Below are 26202 nucleotides of genomic sequence, written 5' to 3' on the forward strand. Positions count from 1 at the left end.
TATTTAAGTTACGGACTCTACTTATGCTGTCTAAAATGATTAGCACATTTTTCTTACCCGGCTCTTAGTCTATTAGGTGTATATAAAGTTGCCTTATTTCAGTTTCAAAAAGTCAAATATGTATAACCAATCAAACCACGTATTTCTTGTTGACAGTATGTCGTTTGATGTCATATGTCACCTTTCACAATGTTGTTTTATGTGTTTCGTAATAAATGTAATTAAAATATCAACATGGCGTTAAAAAGTTAACGTGTAGTGATATGAGGACAATAAAAATAGTTTATTAATAATGTCCAACGCACCATCAAATCGCCGTAATGGTGCACAAAAAATTAGATTAACAAGTGAGTAAAATATAGTGTATTAACAAAAATGTGAATCATTTAGCAGCATGAAACATTGTTTCATAAACGTCAAGTTAACTTGGCCTCATTGATTACTTCCTAGATTATTAATCCATATTACATCCCGTGTACTAAACTTTAATCTAATTTCACTTTTTGTTTGCAGTTTTATGTGCTAGAAACTTAGTCAGGAAGGATTTATTTCGTGAGTACAAATTTTGCCTATTAAATGATACAGGGTGTTCCAATTATAAATTATTCTTGTTTGGTTGTCAAAGGATGGCATAAAATTAACATGGATTTGCATTTATTCTATAGCAAAACTACTCGATTTTCAAGTAGGCTTTGTTAAAAAGTACTTTACTATACAGAATAAGTACCATTTGTTTACAAAATATTCATTTGTTAAAACTACAATTATTGTCTAATTATATTTGAATTACGATGTTAGAATAAATGAATAATGGGTATAAAGATAGCAAAAATGATAATAAAAATTAGGCCACTTAATCTATAGATACCAAACATTGTTTTATGATTTTTGGTACTTATTGCTAGACTAAAAATATTATTGCAGTTACATCAGTCTATTGTCATGAATAATACAAGTATGCACAATATTATTACATTGTTGTTTAAGGTGTAAAAGTATTTGCAATACATAATTATTTTCATACTTCAGAAACTTCATTTCACAAGTGACTGCCAATATTTAACACGTTGACTGCCATCATATTAAAAAATCGGTCCCTCAGTGTTATAATGTGGTTTCTAATGTTATTTAAATGAAGCCAACACTATGTACTTTATTAATTACTTATTCATCTACCATTATAATCCATTATGTATACCAAAACCAACGAACTATCAACACTGATGGAATCGCTATGAAGTGAATTTAATGGCGCTAGGATGAGATAGAAGATAATCAGGTAAAGGAGGGAAGATAATCACCATCTTTCCTAAACAAACAAATTGACAGTGCTAGTCAGCTACGTCAGGGTTGCCAGATTGGGGTATCTTCCCACAATTTTGGGGTAATTTGAAAGTGTATAGGGGAACTTCTCACAGCAGAAATGGTTGGGAGATTTTTTAGGGTGAAAATTATTGATGATTTTAAGGGGTCATGGGAAATTAAATTTGCAAATGTACACATAGAAATGTATATTATACTCTCATATAATTGAAGAAGATAGGATCTATGAATTATTTCCAGGGCCCTTTGTTGATAAGTAGTATAATTTTTGTTTACTGTTCTCTACATTTGACTACTAATTTATTAAAATGTGGCAAAAATTTAAATTTGGGTGATTTGAGCTTCAATTTGAGAGAATTTCAGTTTCTAAGTGGGGGATTTATAAAATCACATCTGGCAACTCTGGTTGTAGTTGTAGCAAATTTTACCTGACAAATTCTCTGTCTCTCTAGGACCTCTCTCTTTTATGTCGGTGCCAATCTAGCTTCACTGTTTGAATGGGACCGGGCCATTCCATCAGTGTTGACAGTTCGTTGGCCAAAACCAGTTGCCGGCCTCCAGACAAGTGACAGCTGAAGTCGACAATCCCTCTCATGAGGTGTGTTCCGCTCATAGATATAATAACCTCTAGATTAGGCTAGCTATGGGTCGCTCTGTGCATCGAGGTGTAACGCCGATATCAAGGACCCCATTGGTCAATATTCATTTTGAGTGGTCTAGCCATCTTTGTCCGTCATATTAGCGGTATTGCTTACTAAAAAGAGAGATAGACCACCAATCGACTGCAGTGCGTTACACTTTTTTGCTCAGTATGCCTAAACTACAGTTAGAATGTCTCTGGTTCTGCTACACACATATTACTACATTCAGGGCAACTTTTTTTTTTTTTTGGACTGCGGGGAACGCTCATAGCAGACTAGGGAAGGTGTCCCTAGTACTGTTGGACTCGGACAGGAGAGGAGAACACGCCAGGATGCACCAACCACGTGTGGTCAATGCATCCCGCGTGCACCCCATAACCAGCCGCCTACCAACCAAAACCACCCCCTTTTCCGACCCGGGATATCCCTGGACGGGCTCTGTAGAGAGCGATGCATGGGGATATCCCAAGCTGTCTGAAGAAGAAGATGTCAGAAATATTGTCTTATGGCCATGCTCCCACCTAAAGGCGGTAAGAGATGGGGAGATTCTTGTGCCTACTATGGTGAGTATCTTCCTGCTAGTGACTGCATTGCCTAGATGCCTACCGAATATAGTAGTGCTTCATGGGAACTCTCTGATCCTTTGTAGGATCGAAGACATACAGGAAGAGATCATAAAGATCATGGGGGGGCGTCCCTCGATGTAAGGGTCGCCTTTTGTTTATTGTGCACAAATTACTTGTACTCTATACCTAGGTGCGCATTACATACCTCTATATACACTAAGCAAAAACTGGCTTTATCCATTACCTGCCTTTACCGATATTTTATTTTATTTTAATTTTTTTTTTATACCCGTTTTGTTGCTGCCGTTCTAACAAAGCTTTCTTCGCTTATTCAAGATGGCGCCGAACGATGCGCACGTGAAATTACTCCTCTCTGTAAATGATGAGAATTTTAAGGAAAAAGCATTCAAATGTTGCCAGAAAACTACTAACGTTATAGTGTGCATAAAATGTGGAAGTATTTTTCATTTATCTTGTTCATCAAGAAAAAAGCAGAAATGTATAAAGTTATGTGATACTAGAATTGTATGTGAGACATGTGAACAATCTGAAAATCCCAAAGGAAACTCAGTAAGTCATACTCAAGAGGTAAATGCACATATCCTACAGTTGGAAATTGATTTTCTAAAAACAATTTTAAGTGAAAAAGAGGAAAAATATAAAATTTTATTTGATAATAATCAATTGTTAAAAAGAACTAACGAGCTCCTTGAAGAAAAAGTAAAACAAAAAACTAAAGAACCTGAATTCAAGGTAATTAACGTTGACAAAAGAAAAAACTGGACTTCCCCTGGTAAAGATGATAAACAACTACAAAATGTTAATGACCTTACTAATAGTAAACAAACTGAATTAGTAGTGACTAAAATTCCTGCAGACGGAACGCTAGCGCGATCCTCAACATCGACAAACTTTGGAAATGAAGTGCCAAATGAAAAAAAATACATTACATCAAGACAAATGAGTGCCGCAATGCAAGAAGCCAAAACTCAAACTGTTTTACATAATCTGTTGAACACTGAAAATAATGCTCCGGTTCTTTCAGAGTCTTCAAGCAACGGTGCGTGGACACAGGTAGCTCATAGAAAAAAGAGGAAGTTCTTAGTTGGAAGTACCGAGTCACCTTGCAACATTGAGGCTGTTCCACAAATGATCAACCTACATGTGACTCGCCTAAAGCCTGACACAAAACCGGAGCAATTAGAAAAGTTCCTGGAAAATCATTTAGATGGCGTAAAATGCGAAATCCATCAGTCCAAAAAACCTGACATATATGCATCCATGAAAGTGACCATTAGACGAGACTTAATTAAGAATGCATGGAAGCGAGAAATCTGGCCCAGCGGAGCATTAGTCTCGTTTTTCAAGATGAGGAGGACGCTGTCGCATTAGGTGGGTCCTCAAGCAATACAACTATTTCACGTATAGTAAATGACTTTAAATTGAAGTTAATCTCGGTTAATGTACAATGTTTAACAAACAAACTTTTAAATCTTGAGCTTTTTTCTAATGCTGAAAAACCTGACATTCTATGTATTCAGGAGCACTGGTGTAATGAGGATAATATTAATCTTATTTATATCCCAGGGTACACTTTAGTAACCCATTTTACTAGAAAAAATAAAATACATGGTGGAACTCTTATTTTATCTAAATCTGGGACAGACAAGTATGCAGTCTCAGTCGTTGATTGCCGTAAATTCTCTGAGGAAGAAAGCTTTGAATGTTGTGCTGTGACTATTTTAATCAGTAACTGTAAATTTCTAGTCATTAATGTGTACAGAACGCCTAACAGCAATCTAGATTCTTTTATAAATAATTGTTTTAATATTTTAGGTCATTTTCACAACCGTGTTGATAAAATTTATCTCTGTGGAGACTTTAATATCAACTACTTAATTCAGAGCAATGAAAAACTTCGATTAGATGATCTTTTTCAATCGTTTGGTTTGTCTCTTAATATCCCAAATATACCAACACGTATTTTCATGAATAACAATAAAGTAACAAAAACAAAAATTGACTACATTGCTACTAATAATATCACTATGAATCATACTTGTCAAGTCAATCAACCCAATATGGGTGACCATCTTGCCATTATTTTTGACATTGTTGTAGGTCGTAATCAGGATAGGATGGAATCTAATATAAAACAGCAGTGTTTTAGGTGTTTAAATGATAATAATTTAGACATCCTAAAACAAGACTTAATGAGGATTGGTTTTTGCGAGGTATACAATGAAAGTAATATTAATAACGCTTTTATCGAATTTATGGATACTTTAAACTTTGCTATTACTTCAAACTGTCCCCTTAAAAGTAAAATAGGTAAGGACGTGCATAAAAGTAAAGGTTGGGTTGATCATGACATATATGCTAGGAGTAAACAATTAAAAAACCTATTTAATGAAGCTAAAAACTCTAATAATAGTAACATCTGGAATGAGTATAAAGCTACCAAGAAGGAATACAATAATCTTATTGCTGAAAAGAAAAGGGAATTCAATTATCTTCAAATTATAAGTAGTAATAATAAACAAAAAACTATGTGGAGTATAGTAAATAAAACTATAGGGAGAAAGCAAAGTACTAATAAAATTAAACTCAAAATTGAAGACAAACTAATATCAGATGATAAAAATTTAGCTCAATATTTTGCATGCCATTTCAATGACAAAAATAATGCACTAAAAAATAGGCTTGACAATAACCCTCAAAACTGTACTTTATCACATAGGTGGACTATAGACAGTTTTGTTTATTTTCCAGTAACATCTGATGAAGTTCTTGATATTATTTGTGGTCTTAAAAATAAACATTCTTTTGGAAATGATGAATTAAACACAAGAATGATCAAACACATCAAGGATGTTATATCAGAACCGCTGGCATATTTAATTAACCTAGTATACAACACAGGTGAATTTCCTGAAAACCTAAAATTAAGTAAAATTGTTCCAGTATATAAAAAATCCGATCACACTTGTATTGATAATTATAGACCTATTTCTTTGTTAAATGTAATTTCAAAAATTTTTGAACGAGCTTACTACACTAGGATCATACAGTTTTTGGACAAAAATAATGCACTGTGTTCAGAACAGCATGGCTTTCGATCCGGAAGATCAACAGAGGGGGCTACTGAAGTATTTATGGAATCTGTCTATAGGCATCTTGATGATGGTCTTCTTGTAGTGGGTATCTTCTTTGATCTTTCCAGAGCATTCGACAGTCTTAAATTTGAATTTGTCCTTAACAAATTGTATGTCCACGGAATAAGAGGTAACATGTTAAATTTATTGAACTCATATCTTCTGGAGAGGAAATTCTATGTTGAATTAAACAAGGAAAGGTCAGACATCTTCAGTGTAGATGTAGGAGTGCCGCAGGGATCTGTGTTGGGACCACTGCTATTTCTTATTTTTGTCAATGACCTACCCGATCATATTACTCATGACCACATTGTAATGTACGCAGATGACTCATCTGTGATTGTATCAGCACATACATACGTAGAGCTTCAAAATAGAGTGTCAAGGGTTATCAGATTATTCCAAACATGGTGTACACAAAACTTGCTACAACTGAATATTGATAAAACATCGTATATACATTTTAGATGCAAACGAAATATGCCAGTTGTGTCTATTCCTGAAATTGTAAATATTCCAAACATAAAATTTTTAGGTGTATTCTTGGACCAGTTTATGAGTTGGGATGTTCACGTTGAATATGTTAATAAGAAACTAAATTGTTCATTCTATGCTTTAGTACAGTTGAAGAGAACACTCAGTATTAAAACTCTCATTAATGTATATTATTCTTTGGTTTATTGTCACCTTACTTATAATGTTACGTTATGGGGTAATTCCACAAAATCAGACACAGTGTTTATTAAACAGAAGAGAATTATTAGACTTATCTTCAATATTCCTTTTGGGCATACTTGTAAGCAAGTTTTCATTAATAACAATATCTTACCGTTGCCTTCCATATATATCTTGAAATCCATATTGTATATTAAGCATAATTTACATTCATTCAAGAGAAATTCTGATTTACATGCATACTCAACTAGGAATGCCAATCAGTTTGTTACTGTTGGTCACAAACTATCCAAATTTGAGAAGTCCACAGATTATGTGGGGGTCAGGCTATATAATCATCTTCCAAATGAAGTTAGATCTTTGCATCCGGTGAAATTCAAAAGAGTTGTGAAAAGTATACTATGTAAACATGCATTCTACAGTGTAGAAGAATACTTAGCAACTAGATTGCTGTTATGAGTTCTGTCTAATATTAATAATTTTCATATTTATCAATGTACATTATGTTAAATCTAAAATTTAAGTGTATGTATAGGTATTTGATTATGTGTCTGTGACTATATTGTGTTGTATATCTGACGTGTATATCCATCTTTATGATGGCAGCTGTAAAGCTATACCAATAAAGTATTCTATTCTATTCTATTCTATTCTATTCTTTATAATACGTGTAACCGTCTCCGTGAGGAACTCAATCCGCCTTGCTCCCTGTAGTGCGCTGCAGTATATTATCTGGATTTGCGTCGGCTCCGAATCTGCCGTACAGCCTGGCCTGTTCGCGAGCGAAGACGCCGCACCGGAAAACACAGTGCTCTGCATCCTCCCTCACCGAACAGGCCCGGCACCGATCATTATCCGCTTTCCCGATACGGTGGGTGAATGCCCGAAAGGACCCATGCCCGGTCAAAAATTGAGTGAAATAAAAATTCGTCCTCTTGAACTTGCAGGTGTACCATGACTCTACGTTTGGAATCAATTTCTTGGTCCATTGGGCCTTAGTGTTTTCTGTCAGTCCGTCAACAGCCGTTGACGAGCCGTTGCCCTTACCTCTGGCAAGTGGCCATGGACCCCATTGGTCAATATTCATTTTGAGTGGTCTAGCCATCTTTGTCCGTCATATTAGCAGTATTGCTTACTAAAAAGAGAGATAGACCACCAATCGACTGCAGTGCGTTACACTTTTTTGCTCAGTATGCCTAATTTACAGTTAGCATGTCTCTGGTTCCGCTCTTAATTGAAATTTTTGACAGTATAAGTGATCTTCCCAATAAGCTGTCAGCTGGTCCTGATGGTGTGCCTAATTATCTTTTGAAAAAGTGTGTCTGTACTCTAGTCATACCTTTGCATTTACTGTTTAACAGGTCTTTAGCGACATCTATGTTTCCGGCTGCTTGGAAGGAGAGCTACGTTATACCTGTTTATAAAAATGGGCAAAAGGATAACATTGAAAATTATCGCAGCATATGCATTCAGTCTGCAATACCCAAGCTTTTTGACAGCCTGTCTGCTGCGAAAAAGGTCTGCTGCGACGAACTTGGTCGAGTATCAGTCTGACTTATTGTGTCAAATGGAGGATCGTAAACAGATAGATGCCATATACACGGATTTTTCGAAAGCGTTTGATCGTGTTGATCACCAGATACTCTTGGAAAAGCTGGTGTCTGTGGGTTTTGATGTTAACTTTGTCGAGTGGATTAAGAACTCCTCATCGGGGCGTACTCAACGAGTGAAGATTGGTAGCTATTTATCTGACATTAAACTCACAAAAGTCACAAAAAACTAATTGTCAACAACAGACACAAAACATCTGCTCCTAAAAATTCTTTGAATTTCATAGTTTAAAGTGAGTCTTTTATTTTGAAAATAATATCATTTTGTGGACAAAGTTGTGAGTTATACAGTGGCTGTATCCGTTTTTGTCCTATTTTTGAGGTATTTGTGTAATTTGCAATATACTGCTAAAAATAAAATACTAAAAATTTTAATTCTACAAAAAACTAGTTCTGATAAGGTAATTTGAAGATAGGCCAGTTAATGAGTTTGGCTTGTATATGGATTTAATTTAAGCAAGCAGAACCTTTACTCATTATAGGCCAGGTGTTAATTTGATTTTGCTTCATTAGTGAACTTAATATCTCCAATTCAACTTTAAAATGGTTAGCAAATGTTCCAGTTGTAATGATGATCTTCTTGACAAGTTTGTCGCATGTGATAGCTGCCATGTTACTGTGCACCAGTCTGAACACTGTACTGGTTTATGCGCCTCTGAACTACGCGCTGTTGTTATCCAAAAAAGAACCTTAATGTATTTTTGTGCTGATTGTCGTTTATCTTTTAAAAGTGTACCCAAACTTATTAGGGAAATTGACAATTTTAAAAATGAACTTAGTGCTTTGAAACAGGACATGTTAAAACTTAAGGCTGAAAAAGGTGCTAATTCATTTTCTGTTGATGATGTGGTAAACGAGCTTCATGAACGGGAAAAAAGATCTAAAAACATCCTCATTTTTAATCTTCCTGAATTAAGTAACACTTCTGAAGATGCTTCTCAAGTAAAATCTATTTTATCAAAGGCCCATGCCTCCATCAACACAAATGAAGTCAAAATCTTACGCTTTGGAAATGTGAACAAGAATGGACATCGTCCCATTAAAGTAATTTTTTCTTCAGCAAGTGATGCTCTTCATGTTATTAAAAACAAACAAACAGTTAGTCGTGAAAAAACGATATATTTTATTTTAGATCAAACCCCTAACCAAAGAAAGCTTTTAGATAGTCTTAGGTCCGAGCTTTCAGAGAGACAAAATGCTGGAGAGGTTAATCTCACGATTAAGTATTTCAATAACATACCTAAAATCATTCAAAAAAACCTTTAAACTCTACTGACTTGGGCAAGTTTACAGTCTATTACCAAAATGTCCGGGGTCTCAGAACAAAACTTACTGAATTAAGCCTCAATGTTTTTAATTGTACCTATGATATTATCATTCTTACAGAAACTTGGCTCAATAGTGACATTGCTGATGCTGAAATTGGTCTTGTTAATTACAATATCTATAGACAGGATCGTACACCTGCCTCTAGTTCATCTCTTAGAGGGGGTGGAGTATTAATAGCTATTTTAAAGAAATATTCATCATTACGAATCCAATCTGATCCTTCTATTGAACAGCTGTTTGTACGGTTCCACGGCAAACTTATTCTGGGAGCTCTATACATTCCACCTCAATCTCCAGCCTACACCTATCAAGTTCATGCTGACCAACTGATGCTTCTAAGTGAACAGTTTTCATCCCTGAAATTTCACTTATTTGGTGACTATAATCTCCCCTCAGCTAGGTGGAGAGTTGAAGATTATTGCTCTTCTGCAACCTCACAAACTTCATCACCTCTAGCTGTAGTTGATGCCATTGAGGTTGTTTCAAATATGTGTGCTTATCATAATCTTTTTCAATGTAACTTTATATTTAATAGCAGGGGTGTTATTCTGGATCTTATCCTGGCCCCAGAAGAGCTTGTCATTTCTGAAGCTGACGATGCTCTGGTTTCACCTGACTCTCATCATCCTCCTCTGTTAACATCATTGCAGCTTAATGTTTTTGATAGGTCAATTTCTGGTAACGAATATTATTATGATTTCCTTAATGCAAACTTTCCAGCAATTCACCAATGTCTAGAATATATAGAATGGGATAACCTGTTTCGTGGTAGAGATCTTTCCGACATGATCGCTATGTTTTATGACATTATTTACTCTCTCATTGAACATTTCACTCCAGTTAAATATTTTAGTACTAAGAAATTTCCTTGTTGGTATTCTTCTGAGCTTAAGCAATTGTTAAAGGAAAAAATAAAAGCTCATAAAATTTATAAAACCTTAAAGACTCCTGAAAGCTATGCTGATTTTTGTCATCTGAGAACAAATTGTAAAAATCTATCTAAATGCTGTTATGACAATTACATACGTTTCACCGAATTTTCTATACAAAATAACGCAAGGCATTTTTGGAAATTTGTAGGTAGCAAGCGTGAAAACAATTGTATACCTGACTCAATGACCCTGAATGACTCTGTAGCTTCATGTGGCAATGATATTGCCAACTTATTTGCAGATCACTTTTCATCAGTTTATAGTGATATTACTTTAAATTGCAATGTTGACCATATTCAGTCTCAACTCAATATCTCATCATATCGTATCCAGATTTCCAAAATTTACGAAAAGCTTTCATCATTAAGTGTCAACAAGGGTCCTGGGCCTGATGGTATACCACCTAATTTTCTTAAGGAATTCAGTTTTGTACTATCGCGACCTTTGTTTCATATATTTAATAAATCTTTGGATGTAGGTCAGTTTCCGGACTTTTGGAAACTTTCTTATGTCACACCAATATATAAATCTGGTAATAAATCTAATATTAGTAATTACCGCCCTATATCTATTCTTAGTGTTATACCAAAGGTGTTTGAGAGTATTATAACTGATTTCCTCACCTTCGATAGCTCCGGGATCCTAAACTCTCAGCAATTTGGTTTTACTACAGGTAAGTCTGCTGAACTGAGTTTGTTGACCTATGTTGATTTTCTGTCTGAAGCCTTGGAGGAGGGACTTCAAGTTGATTCAATTTATACTGACTTTTCCAAGGCCTTTGACAGAGTAAATCATGAACTCCTGATTCAAAAGCTTAGCTCCTATGGCATAAGTGGACCTTTGTTGCAGTGGTTACAGAGTTATTTAACCGAAAGATTTCAACAAGTTCGAGTAAACCACTTTTACTCACAAACCTTTCCAGTTAAGTCAGGTGTACCACAGGGGTCCCATTTGGGTCCATTACTCTTTAATATATTTATTAATGATATTACCAACTGTTTTCACGATTGTAACGCCTTGCTATTTGCTGATGACTTGAAGTGCTTTAAAGTTATAAAAAATCATTATGATGCTGCCATATTGCAATCAGAACTGAATAACCTCTCTGCATGGTGTTCACTTAACGGTATGAACCTTAATTCAATCAAATGTCATGTAATTAACTTTAACCGTACTCACCACCCAATATTATCAAACTATTACATTGATGGCCAATTGCTCAACACTGTTAATAGAATCAAGGACTTGGGGATTACACTGGAAAACTCTCTTTGTTTCAATACTCACATCATCAATGTCATTCAAACATCTATGAAAATGCTGGGTTTTGTAAAAAGAACAACTCGTGATTTTACAAACATATCCAGTATTAGAGTTCTTTACTTCTCTTTGGTCAGGTCTCACCTTGAGTATTGTTCTTCAGTGTGGTCCCCACACTACTTGGTCTACATTAGGAAACTTGAACAAGTCCAAAATAGTTTCTTCCGTTACATTGCTTTTAAGCTTCATACCTATCAAGATTACGCTGTATGGCAGCATCAACTGCAGGTCCCTTCTCTTGCAAGCAGGAGAAAACAAAGGGACCTTTTGCTATTATTCAAGATCTTAAATGGTATATGCAGTTGTTCTCAACTACTTAATAAGATCGCACTGTTTGTACCACCTCGCACCACTAGACAAGTGCGAACATTTTATGTACCATTCCACAGGTTTAATTATTCACTTTTTTCATTCGTACCCAGAGTCTTGAATTTAGCAAACTCCCTTTGCAATTTACAACTGTTCGACAACTCCATCAGTCGTTTTAAAAGAAATTTAGATGGGATCAATATTTGAGTGAAGCGTCTGTAATTTGTTAACTTGGTTTTGTAATTTGTTAACTTGGTTTTATGATATCGTCGCCTTAATACTATAACTTGATAACTCGAAATTAGTAGTTTTGAGATAAACGAGTTTAAAGATTTTAAAGATATTTGTGCTGCTACCATGATGTTGGTAAATACGGAATTCACTCTGCGGCTCTAAAATACTGTTCCTTAACTTTTTGGCAACTGATCTATTTAGGAATATGGTGTAAATTTGTTTTCCAATATGGAAAAAAACATGAAAAATTAAAGTTATCAACTTTTAGCACTACCATAATGTTAACATTTGGTAATGTCGCATGTTGTGCTAAGTCGCATATAAGTGAACTTATTAACACAACTAATATTTTAAACATTATTTTGTTGAAAATTAGCCCTCTGCCATTGGGGGTTGCCAGATCTGCTAACAATTCTCGAACTCTTGCATTAAAATGAACCGAATAAACAGATAGCAATTATGTGGTAAGTTCAATGGTTTCAGAGAAACACGTGCTAAAACTAGATAACTCGAGTTATCTAGTTATAGCATTCAGTGTATGTCGTATTCACGATTATTTCGATTAAATAATAGCTTGATAACTTATCTTGTCAAGTTTTAGCACTGAATATTAGTGGCATTTGAGTTTTATCAACTTTCGTCAATCATAAATAAATACTTAACCCGTTTGAAGTGAGCTATCAAGTTTTTACACAATATGGAGGCAAATGAAATACATCTTGTGAACTAGTTATCTCAAAAACGTCAATTTTGGAGTTATCAAGTTATAGTACTAAGGCGACGATATTATTTCATAGTACATATTTACTTCTAATATTATATTTATATTTCTGTATGTCTGTTTTTTATATTATATTATGTTATTGTTTTTTTTCTGTACACTATGTATTTTTGTAGAATTGGGCTTGCCCGTAAAATAAATAAATAAATAAATTATTACAGTAAGCTCCGGAGTTGCTCAGGGTGGCCATACTTCTCCGCTTCTTTTTATCATCTTTGTTAATGATATAAATAATTGCTTTTTGAATAGTAAATGCTTAATGCTAGCTGATGATCTGAAATTCTGGAGACCTGTGGATGGTTTGTTGGACCAGGCGTTGTTGCAGGAGGATCTTGATAGACTGCAGGAGTGGTGTGTTCGAAACAAACTTTTCTTGAATGCCAGGAAATGCTGTTTTATAAGCTTCTTTCGGAAAGTCAGTAGAATTGAATCAGGTTACATCATTAATAATCAGCCACTTGAATATGTATCTTCCGTTAGGGATTTGGGTGTTGTTTTGGATGAGAAGTTTTCTTTTGTGGAGCATATAAATGCTGTATCTGTGAAGGCATCTAAACTTTTGGGATTTGTTACAAGAAATTGAAAATTCTTCTCGATTGAATCTACTAGGCTTGTTTACTGTAGCTTAGTAAGGTCCCTCTTGGAGTACAGTTCTGTGGTTTGGTCACCCTATTTCCAGACTCATATTGATACTATCGAGAGAATACAACATAGATTCTTGAGATCATGTGCTTACTATACACAAACTATCATTGTCAATCACGATTATTCTTTTCTTGAACAACAGTTGTCCCTACCTCCACTTAAGGTACGCCGTGACATAGCAGGTGCTGTTTTCATTTTTAGGATCATAAATGGACTTATAGATTCTCCCAATCTTTTAAGTCAGATTAATTTTAATGTTCCTTATCAAGCTCTCCGTTACCATAATATGTTTAAAATACCTTTCCATAGAACATTGTATGGCGTTCACAACCCACTTGATAGGTATATGGGATTGTTAAATAATTACGAACTTGATTTATTTAATATAACTCTAAATCAATTAAAAAGATCTCTTGCTCTGTGATGTTATTTTTATACTCTTAAGTGTTATGTTTGTATGTTGTATATTTTTTTGTAGTCAATATTTATGTTATATATTAATTTTCGTGACATATGAAATTTTTCAGTGTTTTTATACTTTTCTAACTCTCTATTTTTTAGATTAATTAAGTCATATTTAACACATTGAATTTATTATTACCTTTTGGAAATGTATTAATATTTAACTGTAATTTTTCTGTTAATGGGGTTATCCCGTATAATAATAAATAAATAAATAAATAAATAAATACACACATATTACTACACTCAGGGCAACTTACAAAAACAGATTTGAACATTTACAGCTGTGATCCTTCAGTCCCTTATAGCTTATATAAGACTGAGACAATAACTGAGGCTCATGCGGCTATAATGCAGAATTACCACTGAGGTAACTAAGATGTGTTACGTGCTGTTGTTGAAAACAACATGAGACACAACATTTATGTCTCATGGCAGCCAATGTATTAACATTCTTTTAATACTCATCAAGGTCTTGTTTTTTGCATTGTCTAGATATCTTACACATTTTTTAAGATCTGCAAAGTTTGACAGAATCAAATTGACTTATTATTTATAACAGACTCTCAATTATAGTGCCTAGACTTACTCAGAATTGTGGTTAGTGGTGAAACAAGCAATAAACACTGTAGTGTTTTAAATGAACTTTGAAAAGGGCCATGCTAAGTTCTAATTTAACCCCTTCCCGCGGTTACCCAGTGGCGAACCCCAGCTTACATACATCACTGTATATAGCGGACAGTCAAGCATGATGCACACAGGTGCATCACCGTATGGAAGGGGTTAAGGCAGTCCTGATAACTTACAAATTTTCAACCATAGATTTATAAGGTGGACTATTTTTAGGTATTACTTAACCACCATTTTTAAACTTCCGATGACCAACCTTTTTTCTTAAACGGATGATCGTCTCCACAGGTATAACAAACTATTTTTTTTAACATTGGAATGTTCCTTACAGACAAAATGTTTACATTTCATGTGAATTTACTGTTGGATGATCAACTGAAAATTTTACATTGGCCACGTTTTCTGGGATTTTAGTTGGCTCTGTATCTACAGAATCTTCTGAAAATTTTGTTAGTACCATATCTAGACTGTTTGAATATCGTCGCCTCAAAGCAACAGTAGGATATGTCATATCCTACTGTTGCACGAGTGCACCGTATATGCGTATATACATACACATCACATCAGTCCAATATCACTTAACTGGTTGATCGGTGCACTAGTACAACAGTAGGATATGCCATCTTCTACTGTTGCTTTGTGGCGACTATATGTAAACCTTCATGCGGTCGAGATTATTGTATAAAGGGTGTAACTAGCTTAAAGGAAAAAGATGTTCCTTTTTCTTAGTCTTCATATTTATCTATTTACAGGGCAAATTCAACAGGCACAGTCTAAAAATAGATTGGAAAGCCAAGGGGAGTCGTCTTTTGACCCCAAATTCAGAAAATATTTTTTATTCGTAAAATATAGGGAATTTTTTTATTACAAAATATGAGGGTACCTAGAGTGAAATTAAAGTTTAAAAAATAAAAAAAGAATGAGTTAAAAATTGAAAATATTTCTGAATTTATTAAAGAAAAACATATTGGGGTAAAAATTTACTCCTCTTGGTCATCCGAAGGTTAAGAGGTCATTAGGATAATGAAGGCACTATATTTGTGAACCTTCTATAACAATGATTTGTATGATTATATTGAAATATCTTCGTTATAAATTAGACATTAATAAACTACTAAAAATTAAAATGTTTTATAAAATATATTAACAGTTTTGACTAATTATATCCTTGATGGTGTGTGAAAGTCTTAAATTATTTCAAAGTGAAGTTTGACCATTTTTAATAGTTTAGAAATAATAATTTTGACAATTGAGTATCCAAACAATTAACAATATAATTACGTAGGTTTAATAATAGCCACAAAATAGCCTAGATAACAAAAAACTGGGTAGAGGGTAGTGTAGAATAAAACTAAATGATGTAATTACTTAAGGTGATACAGTAGCGATCAACAGGTAGCCAAAACGCGTTCCAAGATTGCGGCTGTAATTTTAAATATTTTTTCGAGATATTTGGCACACATATTCGTAATATAATAAAGAATGGCGGTACAGAGCCCAATTTGAAAAATATATTAATATGTGGAAATTACTCTGTAATTAAATACAATATTAAAAAAACGAGCCTGTACCGCCATTAAGAAGAACAAAAAAATACACTTTCTTCAAATAAACTTTTTTATCCGATGCCTAGATTTTGTGTCATTTTGGAACTACTAATGAAATAAACAATTTTAGTAGTTCCAAAATGACACAAAATCTAGGCATCGGATAAAAAAGTTTATTTGAAGAAAGTGTATTTTTTGTTGTTGTTAATGGCGGTATAGGCTCGTTTTTTTAATATTGTATTTAATTACAGAGTAATTTCCACATATTTATATATTTTTCAAATTGGGCTCTGTACCGCCATTCTTTATTATATTACGAATACGTGTGCCAAATATCTCGAAAAAATATTCAAAATTACAGCCGAAATCTTGGAACGCGTTTTCGCTACCTGTTGATCGCTACTGTTTCCTCTTAAGTACTTTAATATATTAGAATTGGAAATTAGAATTTTTAATAAAAAGTTTAGGATTATTTTTATTCCATAAATCTAAACCTCAGAGGTAAACTACATTATGTTGACATGGTGTTGTTTTGAATAAGTTCCTTTAATCCACTTATTTGATTAGTTGGATTATACAAATTGGTTATATTTTATCATTAAAATGTGTTCATTATTGTCTTTCAAACATTTATGGGATATATCAGATTTTTATAACTAAGAGCTCTAAACTTTGTTGCAAACACGCTAAACACAGTTGCTTGAAATGACAGGTTAGTTTACCTCAGAGGTCCAGATATGTATTGTTATGCTCCATATTTTCTCTCATGTATGAGATTGATCAGCATCTTACCAATTCAATTAGTTAATTACTTATTTTAATTGTTACTCATGGAAACAAAACCAAAATTTAATCAATCTTTCCAATAAAAAAATGTTCTCAGGGCTAATTGATTTTAATATATCACCTTTAGTTTGTGGCTTCTAGTATTTCTCGTTGCTTACTTTATCCAGGACAAAACAAGGAAAATAAATATGCTCACAATCATATAAATTATATAAATATTATTTATTCATATACTATACCATAAATATAAGATTCAAAATGTATGCTAAAACTTTGTTCTCTCGTAAAAATATTTTATCTGCTAAAAATAATCTGTAATTCTACTATCGCCTTTTCTTTTAACAAAATTTTATTTAAATGTTTCGGTGGACTGTTCTTCCTTTGTAAAATTCCGGTGGAATTTTCACCTTGTAAATAGATTGCTTATGTCCTCTATGAATTTATGAATGAATAAATTATGCTGTAAAACTGTTAAATTGACAAAAGACAAATATGGTATGTAATATCAAACAACTCTCTCTTTTCACAAATAATCTGACTAACCTTATCTATCTTCTTAACTTCTTCTCATGGATTGTGTTGTCCTCGTTTCTCCCACACGTGCTCCTCGGATGCTGCAACTGTTCTTCTTGTCCAAACTGTTTCCCAAACAAAACAGCACTCGCTTGAAATCTCTCCTCAATATAGTCTCTGACTCGATACAAACAATATCAATCTTTATAATTCCAAGATTTTTTCTCTCAGCTCGATATCTTGTGCAAAATTGATACAAACCGGCTACTCGTTCCAGACAGAAAACTGGAATCTATTCGGACACGAGGAGATTTTACTTCTCGACTCGATCACGATTTCGTCTCAACAGAAATCTGCTTACACGGCCACCAAATTAATCACTTTACACAAAATCACTTCTTTAAAAACTGGACTGGTCTTTCTGGAAATTTCCTGTCTTGTCAAATTTCCAGGAGATATTAAAATTAACTTCTTTCTTATATCCTAGAAAAAACCCTCTATTCTAAAACTAAAAAAATCTGTTTACCGTCGTTGCTTTCGAGGAAACCATTTAGAAACGTCCTATTGTTCACTCCAACCGCGAATACATCCACTTTCTAAAACCGATCGTAATTTAGTTCCATTGTTTTGAATTGTTAAGTCCGTTCGTAGAATCTTTATCACTACACTTTTCCTCTTTGCCACGAAAGACTGCTTACGACTAATTATATTATTTACAAATTTTGGCTATATACAGGGCGATGAAAATTTACGATCTTGTGGTCTTTTATATAAAATGAATTCTCTAAATTTTCCCCATAACAATTATTAAACAGTATATAGTAATTAAATTATAAAACTTAAAACTCCAATATACAGGGTGTAACGAAAATACAGGTCATAAATTAAATCACATATTCTGAGACCAAAAATAGTTCGAATGAACCTAATTTACCTTAGTACAAATATGCACATAAAAAAAGTTACAGCCCTTTGAAGGTACAAAATGAAAATCGATTTTTTCGAATATATCGAAAACTATTAGATATTTTTTATTGAAAATGGACATGTGGCATTCTTATGGCAGGAAAATCTTAGAAAAGAATTATAGTGAAATTTGTGTACCCCATAAAAATTTTACGGGGGTTTTGTTCCCTTAAACCCCCCCCCCCAAACTTTTGTGTACGTTCCAATTAAATTATTATTGTGGTACCATTAGTTAAATTCATTATTTCTAAAAACTTTTTTGTCTCTTATTATTTTTTCGATAAGGCAGTTTCTATCGAGTTCGGCTTCTTTTTTAATGTGTTTCCATAAAATTTTATGGGGGTTTTGTTCCTTTAAACCCCCCAAATGTGTGTGTATGTTCCAATTAAACTTTTATTGCGGTACCATTAGTTAAACACAGTGTTTTTAAAACTTTTTTGCCTCTTTGTATTTTTTCGAGAAGGCACTTTTTATCGAGATATTACTTCTTTTTTAATATGGTTCAAAATATACCTAAAAATGCAAATCACAAATAAATTTTCATATTATTACCAAGTCTTCATAATCGTACTTAGCCATATAATACAAATATGTAGTGGATTTGATAAATATTCAAAATATCTCGATAAAAACTGACTTTTCGAAAAAGTACTAAGAGGCAAAAAAGTTTTTAAAATAATGTGTTTAACTAATGGTACTACAATAATAATTAAATTGGAACGTACACAAAAGTTTGGGGGGGGGGGGGTGTTTAAAGGAACAAAACCCCCATAAAATTTTTATGGGGTTTCCAAATTTCACTATAATTTTTTATTAAGATACTACTACCATAAGAATGCCACGTGTCTATTTTCAATAAAAGATCTCTAATAGTTTTCGATATATTGGAAAAAATCGATTTTCATTTTGTAACGTCAAAGGGCTGTAACTTTTTTTATGTGCACATTTGTACTAAGGTAAGATAGGTTCAATCGAACTATTTTTGGTCCCAGAATATGTGATTAAATTTATGACCTGTATTTTTGTTACACCCTGTATAATGCTCATATTTTTACAATACTGAGCTTGAAAGACCAGTTTTCTGTGCAATACTTGGTCATAATTATATTCTTTATGAGAAGCTTAGTCAAATTCAAATTTTGACAGTAGTGTAATAATTTTTTGGCTATATCTTTAAATTATTACATATGTAGGTAAATGATTGCTAGATTAGATTAGACTTAGGTTATTCATTCTTCTACCTCAAATTAACTTTGTGTTAGGCCAGCTCACTCACTATCAGGTACGCCTGTCAGATATGAGGATTTTCATGTATACATGATTTCACACACACTCTTCATGTATATGTATACCTATCAAGTTTGTAAGTTCACAATGGATTTTCCAGATGATTTTAATTTTTTCATTAATTTTCTATATGCAACATATAGAACTCAGAACTCTGTCTCTATTGTGACAGTCATTATCTTCTAATTTCCACTTTAAAAAATTTCAATGAAATCACCAAGAACTTCACTTATTTCTTTATAACATTTCTTCAATGTATACTGATTGTTTTATTTGGTAAGAAAAAATTAAAACAACACAACAGTAAAATAGATCAAAATTACAAAGCTATAACCTAAAAATGTAAACAGTTTATATCAAAGGCTTGTTAAAACTGAGGCCTGTTCAGGCACACCTGACGAAAACACCTCATATCTAGTCTACTCGCTCTTCAAGCAGAACTTGCGACAAGCTACAGCGTACCCCCAATAGAAACTTGGTACTGCCAGCATTGCCTGATTTACTCTAGGTAATATTTTTTATATAAAAATATACTTGAACTGTTATCTTGCCAATCAAACAATTCTGCTTTGTAAACAGTTAAACTTTGTTTATTAAAATTATTATTTATTTATTCTTTTTTAAATTTCTCTTTTGGACATCTGCATATTTGATCCAAATGTTTCTTCTCATTTGCAATTTAATATTGTGTTAATTGATCTACTTTATTATTCAATGTTGTGGTAATATTTCATAAATCCTTAAAATAAGTATGACTTACAAATTTAAATATTATTATCACATTTTTTATATTTAGATAAATTTTTCAGTTTCATTTTTATATGCAGAAATTAACCTCACAGTAACTAAGAATTGTAATTTAGGTGCTTCAGCAAATAATATATCTCACTGGGTGGTGGATTACTTAAAGCAACTAGGATCCAAATTAAAATTAAGTTTTACACTACATTAAAATATTCTAATAATTATTTCTTATACTCAAGTTTTTTTTATTAAATAAATATTTATTTATGTCTTGGAATTTAACTTGTAATAAAGTTCATTATTAATAAATAAGATTTAGATAATAATTATTTCTTATACTTAAGTTTCATCATTTTCTTTGCCTTATCCCTATGCGGGGTCGTCTTCCCTAATTGCATTTCTCCACACAATTCTATCTTGGATCATATCGATGTTAATCCCCTTTACCAACATGTCTTGCCTTATCGTCTCCCCCTGGTCTTCTTTAAGTTGAGTTTTATTTTTGACTTGGAATTTAAGTTGTAATAAACTTCTTTATTAATAAATAAGATTCAGATAATTATGCATCTATTGTAGTCTCATCTTTCTAAGGGACTAATATTCAGGATAGCACAGGGTGGTGCTATTTCAAGTATAGGTACAGCCTTCCCATCAACACATAAAATCCATAGGTATTGAAAATGTTTTTGTTTTCTAATCCCCAAATTTGTATAATTTTCTGTTATGTTTGTTGCATGTGCGAGATGCATTTATTATTGATTTATTATCATTTTGGACTAAGACAGCTTTCAAACTACTAAGCTTTATCTTTAAACCAAGAGGATTAAACTAAAAAGACAGATTTACACCCAAGAAAGTCACTAGAAATATCACCAAACACATCTTCGTTTCTGGTTGATCATATCGCCCTTTGACGGTAATCCATAAATACCGGGTGTCCACTTATATTTTCCCCCATTTTAACTGCCTATACCTTCTAAACGGCTCAAGATAAAAATATGCGGTTTTCACTAAAATGTTTTATTTTAGTAAAAGTTTTGTCTGAATGGATTGAATTTTTTATATCGCTTTCAAATACGAAATAAAATATGGCGGATTTTTGAAAAAAACGTTGTTGACTTTTTTTAATGGAACACCCAGTATATTCTTTTTTAAATTGAAAGAAAGATCATTCACCTATCTAGCGATATAAAGTTTTTCAAAATCGGTTGTCAAATCACTGAGTAATTAATTTTTAAAATGATAGGTGCAACGTGGATATCACATACCTAAATAACATAACTAACAAGTTATGTGATTTCCACATTGCATCTCTCATTTTAAAAATTAAGTGCTCAGTCGTTTGACAACCGATTTTAAAATTTTTTATATCGCTGGATAGATAAATGACCGTTTTTTCAAGTTTTTAGGTAAGTGACCATTTTTTATATCGCTTTTAAATAAAAAATGGCGGAATTTAAAAAAAAAACGTTGTTGACTTTTTTTGTTAAAACACTCAGTATATTTTTTGTATCTTGAAAAAACGGTCATTTACCTATCCAGCAATATAAAAATTTTTAAAATCGGTTGAAAAATGACTGAGCAATTAATTTTTAAAATGAGAGATGCAATGTGGAAATCACATAACATAATATCATTTTGCTCAGTTATGTTATTTAGGTATGTGATATCCACGTTGCACCCCTCATTTTAAAAATTCATTACTCAGTTATTTGACAACCGATTTTGAAAAACTTTATATCGCTGGATAGGTGAATGGCCTTTCTTTCAATTTACAAAAAAATATACTGGGTGTTCCATTAAAAAAAAGTCAACAACATTTTTTTCAAAAATCCGCCATTTTCTTTTTCGTATTTGAAAGCGATATAAAAATTCAATCCATTCAGACAAAACTTTTACTAAAATAAAACATTTCAGCGAAACCGCATATTTCTATCTTGAGCCGTTTAGAAGTTATAGGCAGTTAAAATGGGGGAAAATATAAGTGGACACCCGGTATTATATTATAATATGTACTAATACGTCGCTAAAGAGTTCTAAAAACAACTGTTTTTTATATACATTATATATACAGACTCAAAATCTAAAAATTAAAGGAATAACGCAGAAAATACAAGAAATCGTTGATATAACTTAATTAACCTATGAAATGCCAATAGTGTCAAAATTTTATAAATGTCATTAGTGTCAAAATTTGATAACAGTGGAGTAAACTTGCCTGAGGCGGGACCAATTACAAACAAGCTTTACGGCGCGGACAATTTGAATTACTCCTCTTGGTTTAAAAACAGACTATAGTCTTAGAAGCATCAAGAAAAGTCATCCATTACATTACACTAAATCGTTCTCTTTAGAAAAGTAACTCGTAAAATTTTCTTGCCTTGTGTGAAAATATGAAAATCAACTCTTTTATGATTGTTTATATTTATACTGAATTCGCTCAACCGAGATTCATTTTGACCACCTTTGACACATTCGGAATAGGAAACATACAGCACAAAAATTCCTACCTCACACTATTAACTGCTAAAATCAACTTAATCTTATATTAAATAAAAAAGAATTTTTGGAAATAGTGGGAGTGTATACCTACTAAACTTTTTATCTTGTGCAATAAATAAGTATCTCATACATTATAAAGGTGTAAATAAATACTTATTGGTTGGCGTAAGGTTTATGTTATTTATGTCTGTTTACTAATTATCATATTGGGTATGAGCAGGTATGTTTGGTTGTGTAGTAATTTCCTGTCACGTCTAGCAACCTAACTTCCCAAAAAAGAAATTACCAACGTCTAGACAGTTGTGTCTCGGCTGAGCGAATTCAGTATAATAGTTGGTCAGCCCAATAGGTAAATTTGTTTGATTCTAATTGAGACAGTCACCAGATGTCCCCACAACTTCTGTCAGGGTCGCAACGTCAAAATGCATAGACACCAAGTTGGATACGATCCTATTCATAACACCCCAACTCGCATACATATTAAGAAAAATAAATATATATGGAGGAATATATTTAGAAATTGAATTAATGATGTCATGCTACTATACATTATACATGTAATAGCATGACATCATTAATTCAATTTCTAAATATACGAGTTGTCTTGTATTCTTCCATATATTTATTTTTCTTAATATATATGCGAGTTGGGGTGTTATGAATAGGATCGTATCCAACTTGGTGTCTTTGCATTTTGGATTTATCGTAGTTACGCCTGACGTTGCAACCCTGACACATATGCTGGTGACATCTGGTGGCTGTCTCAATTAGAATCAAACAAATTTATCTATTGGGTTGACCAACTATTACTATATAAACAATGCTTTTATTCTTTATCCAAACCATGGAGTCTTAGATTTTGATTTAGTTCTAGTTCTAAAAATTTTGCTTTAAAACGTTACTTTAAAAAGTAAAGTTCTTTTGATTGATATGAAAATCCAGATAACATGTACGAATATGGGGAAGTACATTTATAAAGGAAACTTCATTGAGTCTGTACATGAAAAAAAACTTTTGTTATCTATATTCTTGTTATTTTTTGGAGGTACTGGTACTTTGAAGTGCCTTTGTCACGAAAAACTGGTCGTTTTGCAGGTGTGATGTACAGATATAATATAATGTTGTCTTTATTTTCTCTCGAGAATCCTCATGTTCATAACATGCAAAAGTAGCAATCATTTTCATGATTCTGAGGTTCACACCAAATCATTGACATTGCAAACAGCTAGTGATGTAAGAAGAGAATATTCTCAAGAGAATATTCTCGAGAACGAGAAAATTCTCGAGAATATTCTTGGCCAGAAAATTCTCGGTGAGAATTTTCTTTATTTACAAAAACCGAAATAAAAATAACTAGATATGGGTCAAATTATTATAGTCAATTCACTTGGTATATTTTTTTGCATCCCAAACATCTAGTAGCTAGAGTGTTTACAGTGTCAGTATTTATTGTTTTGGTGATATATTAACGTGCAAATATTTAGAATGGTGTTCATTTAAGTAGAGAAGAACAAGTGGAGGGAACTGAGTTTATAGATAATTTAGCAACTTTAAAATATGATGACTCAGCTGAAATAATGGCAGATTTGGCACTTTATCGGTCCTAAGAGGTATTTTTTGGAAAACCATACGTTGTAAAATCAATTGAAAAACTAGACCTAATCATATGGTGGAAAGGTACATGTTTCGGAACAAAATTAACTGAAATAGCAGTTGATATATTAATCATGCCTTCATCCAGTGCAGCGACTAAAAGAACTTTCAGTATTTAATGGTTAAGTACTAAAACTCCTAAAAGAAACCGGCTTGCTACTGAACGGGCTAGTAAGGTAACTTTTATTGCTCACAATTTAAAATTATTAGACATAGACCAATCCATGACTGAGCTGGAGACTCGTGAAAAACAAAATCCCACAACTTCTCATCGGTACATTAAAATGTAGAATGTAGATGAGCTACCTAATGATATAAATAGATTCTGAATCTGAGGCCTCATCTTTTTCAGATTAGACACCACATCCATTATTTGCTGTTAACCCGCCATTACACGCGCTATGAGGGAATCCCTCACCATATTTGTTTATAACCAATAAAATTGTGTAAACTAATACGATAACCTTAAGCACCCAGGAATGCCTTTAGCATGGTTCATGAGAGGGTATGAAAGATTTATAGAATATTTCAGGCGGTCAGTGTGCTGTGTGATAGTTGAAAGAAGAGACATTCCTCTTCAAGTGAGGGAATTCCTCACTGCGCGTGCAATCACGGTGAAATCACGTTTCTGTTATCTCAAAGAAACTTTTAGGTTTTTATTTAATATTTAGGTAGGTTTAATTAAAATATTATTGTTTGGATTAGGTTAGGAACAGTGGCACACCGAGGAGGGGGTTTGGGGGTTAAAATCCCACCCAGAGCATATATAAAAGAAAGTAGGAAAATGTAACTTGTCTTTCACAAACAGTACAAAAAACTTTCTGTGCCCAAGCAAAACCCCTCCACCCCAGAGGAAAATTCTAGGTGCGCCTCTGGTTAAGAACCCATTTTTAAATTTACCTATTTTAATTGGGAAATAAGCCACAATTTAACTTGAAAATTTGATTTTATTGACGTTTCGAGTTCCACCTCGGACGTCGTTATCAAAATACAAAATATTAATAGTTAATTACATAAATGCCACAAAGAAATAGCTTCAGAACAGTTGTTAATTTTAATTTGTATTTTTAGTAAAATGAATTCTCGTAAAGAACGTTAATTTCTTCAGTGGCTTGCTGAAATTGAAAATTAAGAAAACTTGCTTTTGATCTATATTATTTTTACTTTTGTTTTGTTAAATTAATAAAAAAAATTGGTTTACGAGACTTTCTATAATATGTGAGTACAACCCATTTTATATTTATACATGTTGACATTCATTCTTCCTCGAAATAAGTCGAATTGATGTAGGTGAGGGCGACGCTCATACGCGTGCAACCACGTCACAATAGAAGACGCGTGTAACGGCGGGTTAAGAAGAAAATTTCATTTTTTTATCAAATAAATTTTGTGTTTTCTGTTGTTTTTGTATTTTTTTATATAAAGAACACTGTTGTGTCGTCTCATAATTGTGTTATATGTAATTTAATGATTTTTAATACCCTATTTCATCTTTAACAATATCCCTCAGCGCGTCATACGGTTCATTCTCAGAAAATTCTCCATATCGAAAATATTCTCGAGAATATTCTTGAGAATATTCTCCGACTTTT

The 26202-nt window shown here is 32.9% G+C and overlaps 1 protein-coding gene across 1 annotated transcript in view; it reads left to right on the forward strand.

The window, feature by feature from the left end:
• Nucleotides 1-214: 214 nt before the first annotated feature.
• Nucleotides 215-26202, forward strand: part of LOC114339927 (E3 ubiquitin-protein ligase SMURF2) — a 135513-nt gene continuing 109525 nt past the window's right edge. The window contains exons 1-2 of the mRNA XM_028290612.2: nt 215-347; nt 514-552. Coding sequence (XP_028146413.1) covers nt 293-347; nt 514-552 — 94 coding nt within the window. The 5' untranslated portion in view covers nt 215-292. The remainder of the gene's footprint in view (nt 348-513; nt 553-26202) is intronic.

The sequence above is a fragment of the Diabrotica virgifera genome, chromosome 3 (assembly GCF_917563875.1).
Source record: "Diabrotica virgifera virgifera chromosome 3, PGI_DIABVI_V3a".
Lineage (NCBI taxonomy): Eukaryota > Metazoa > Arthropoda > Insecta > Coleoptera > Chrysomelidae > Diabrotica > Diabrotica virgifera.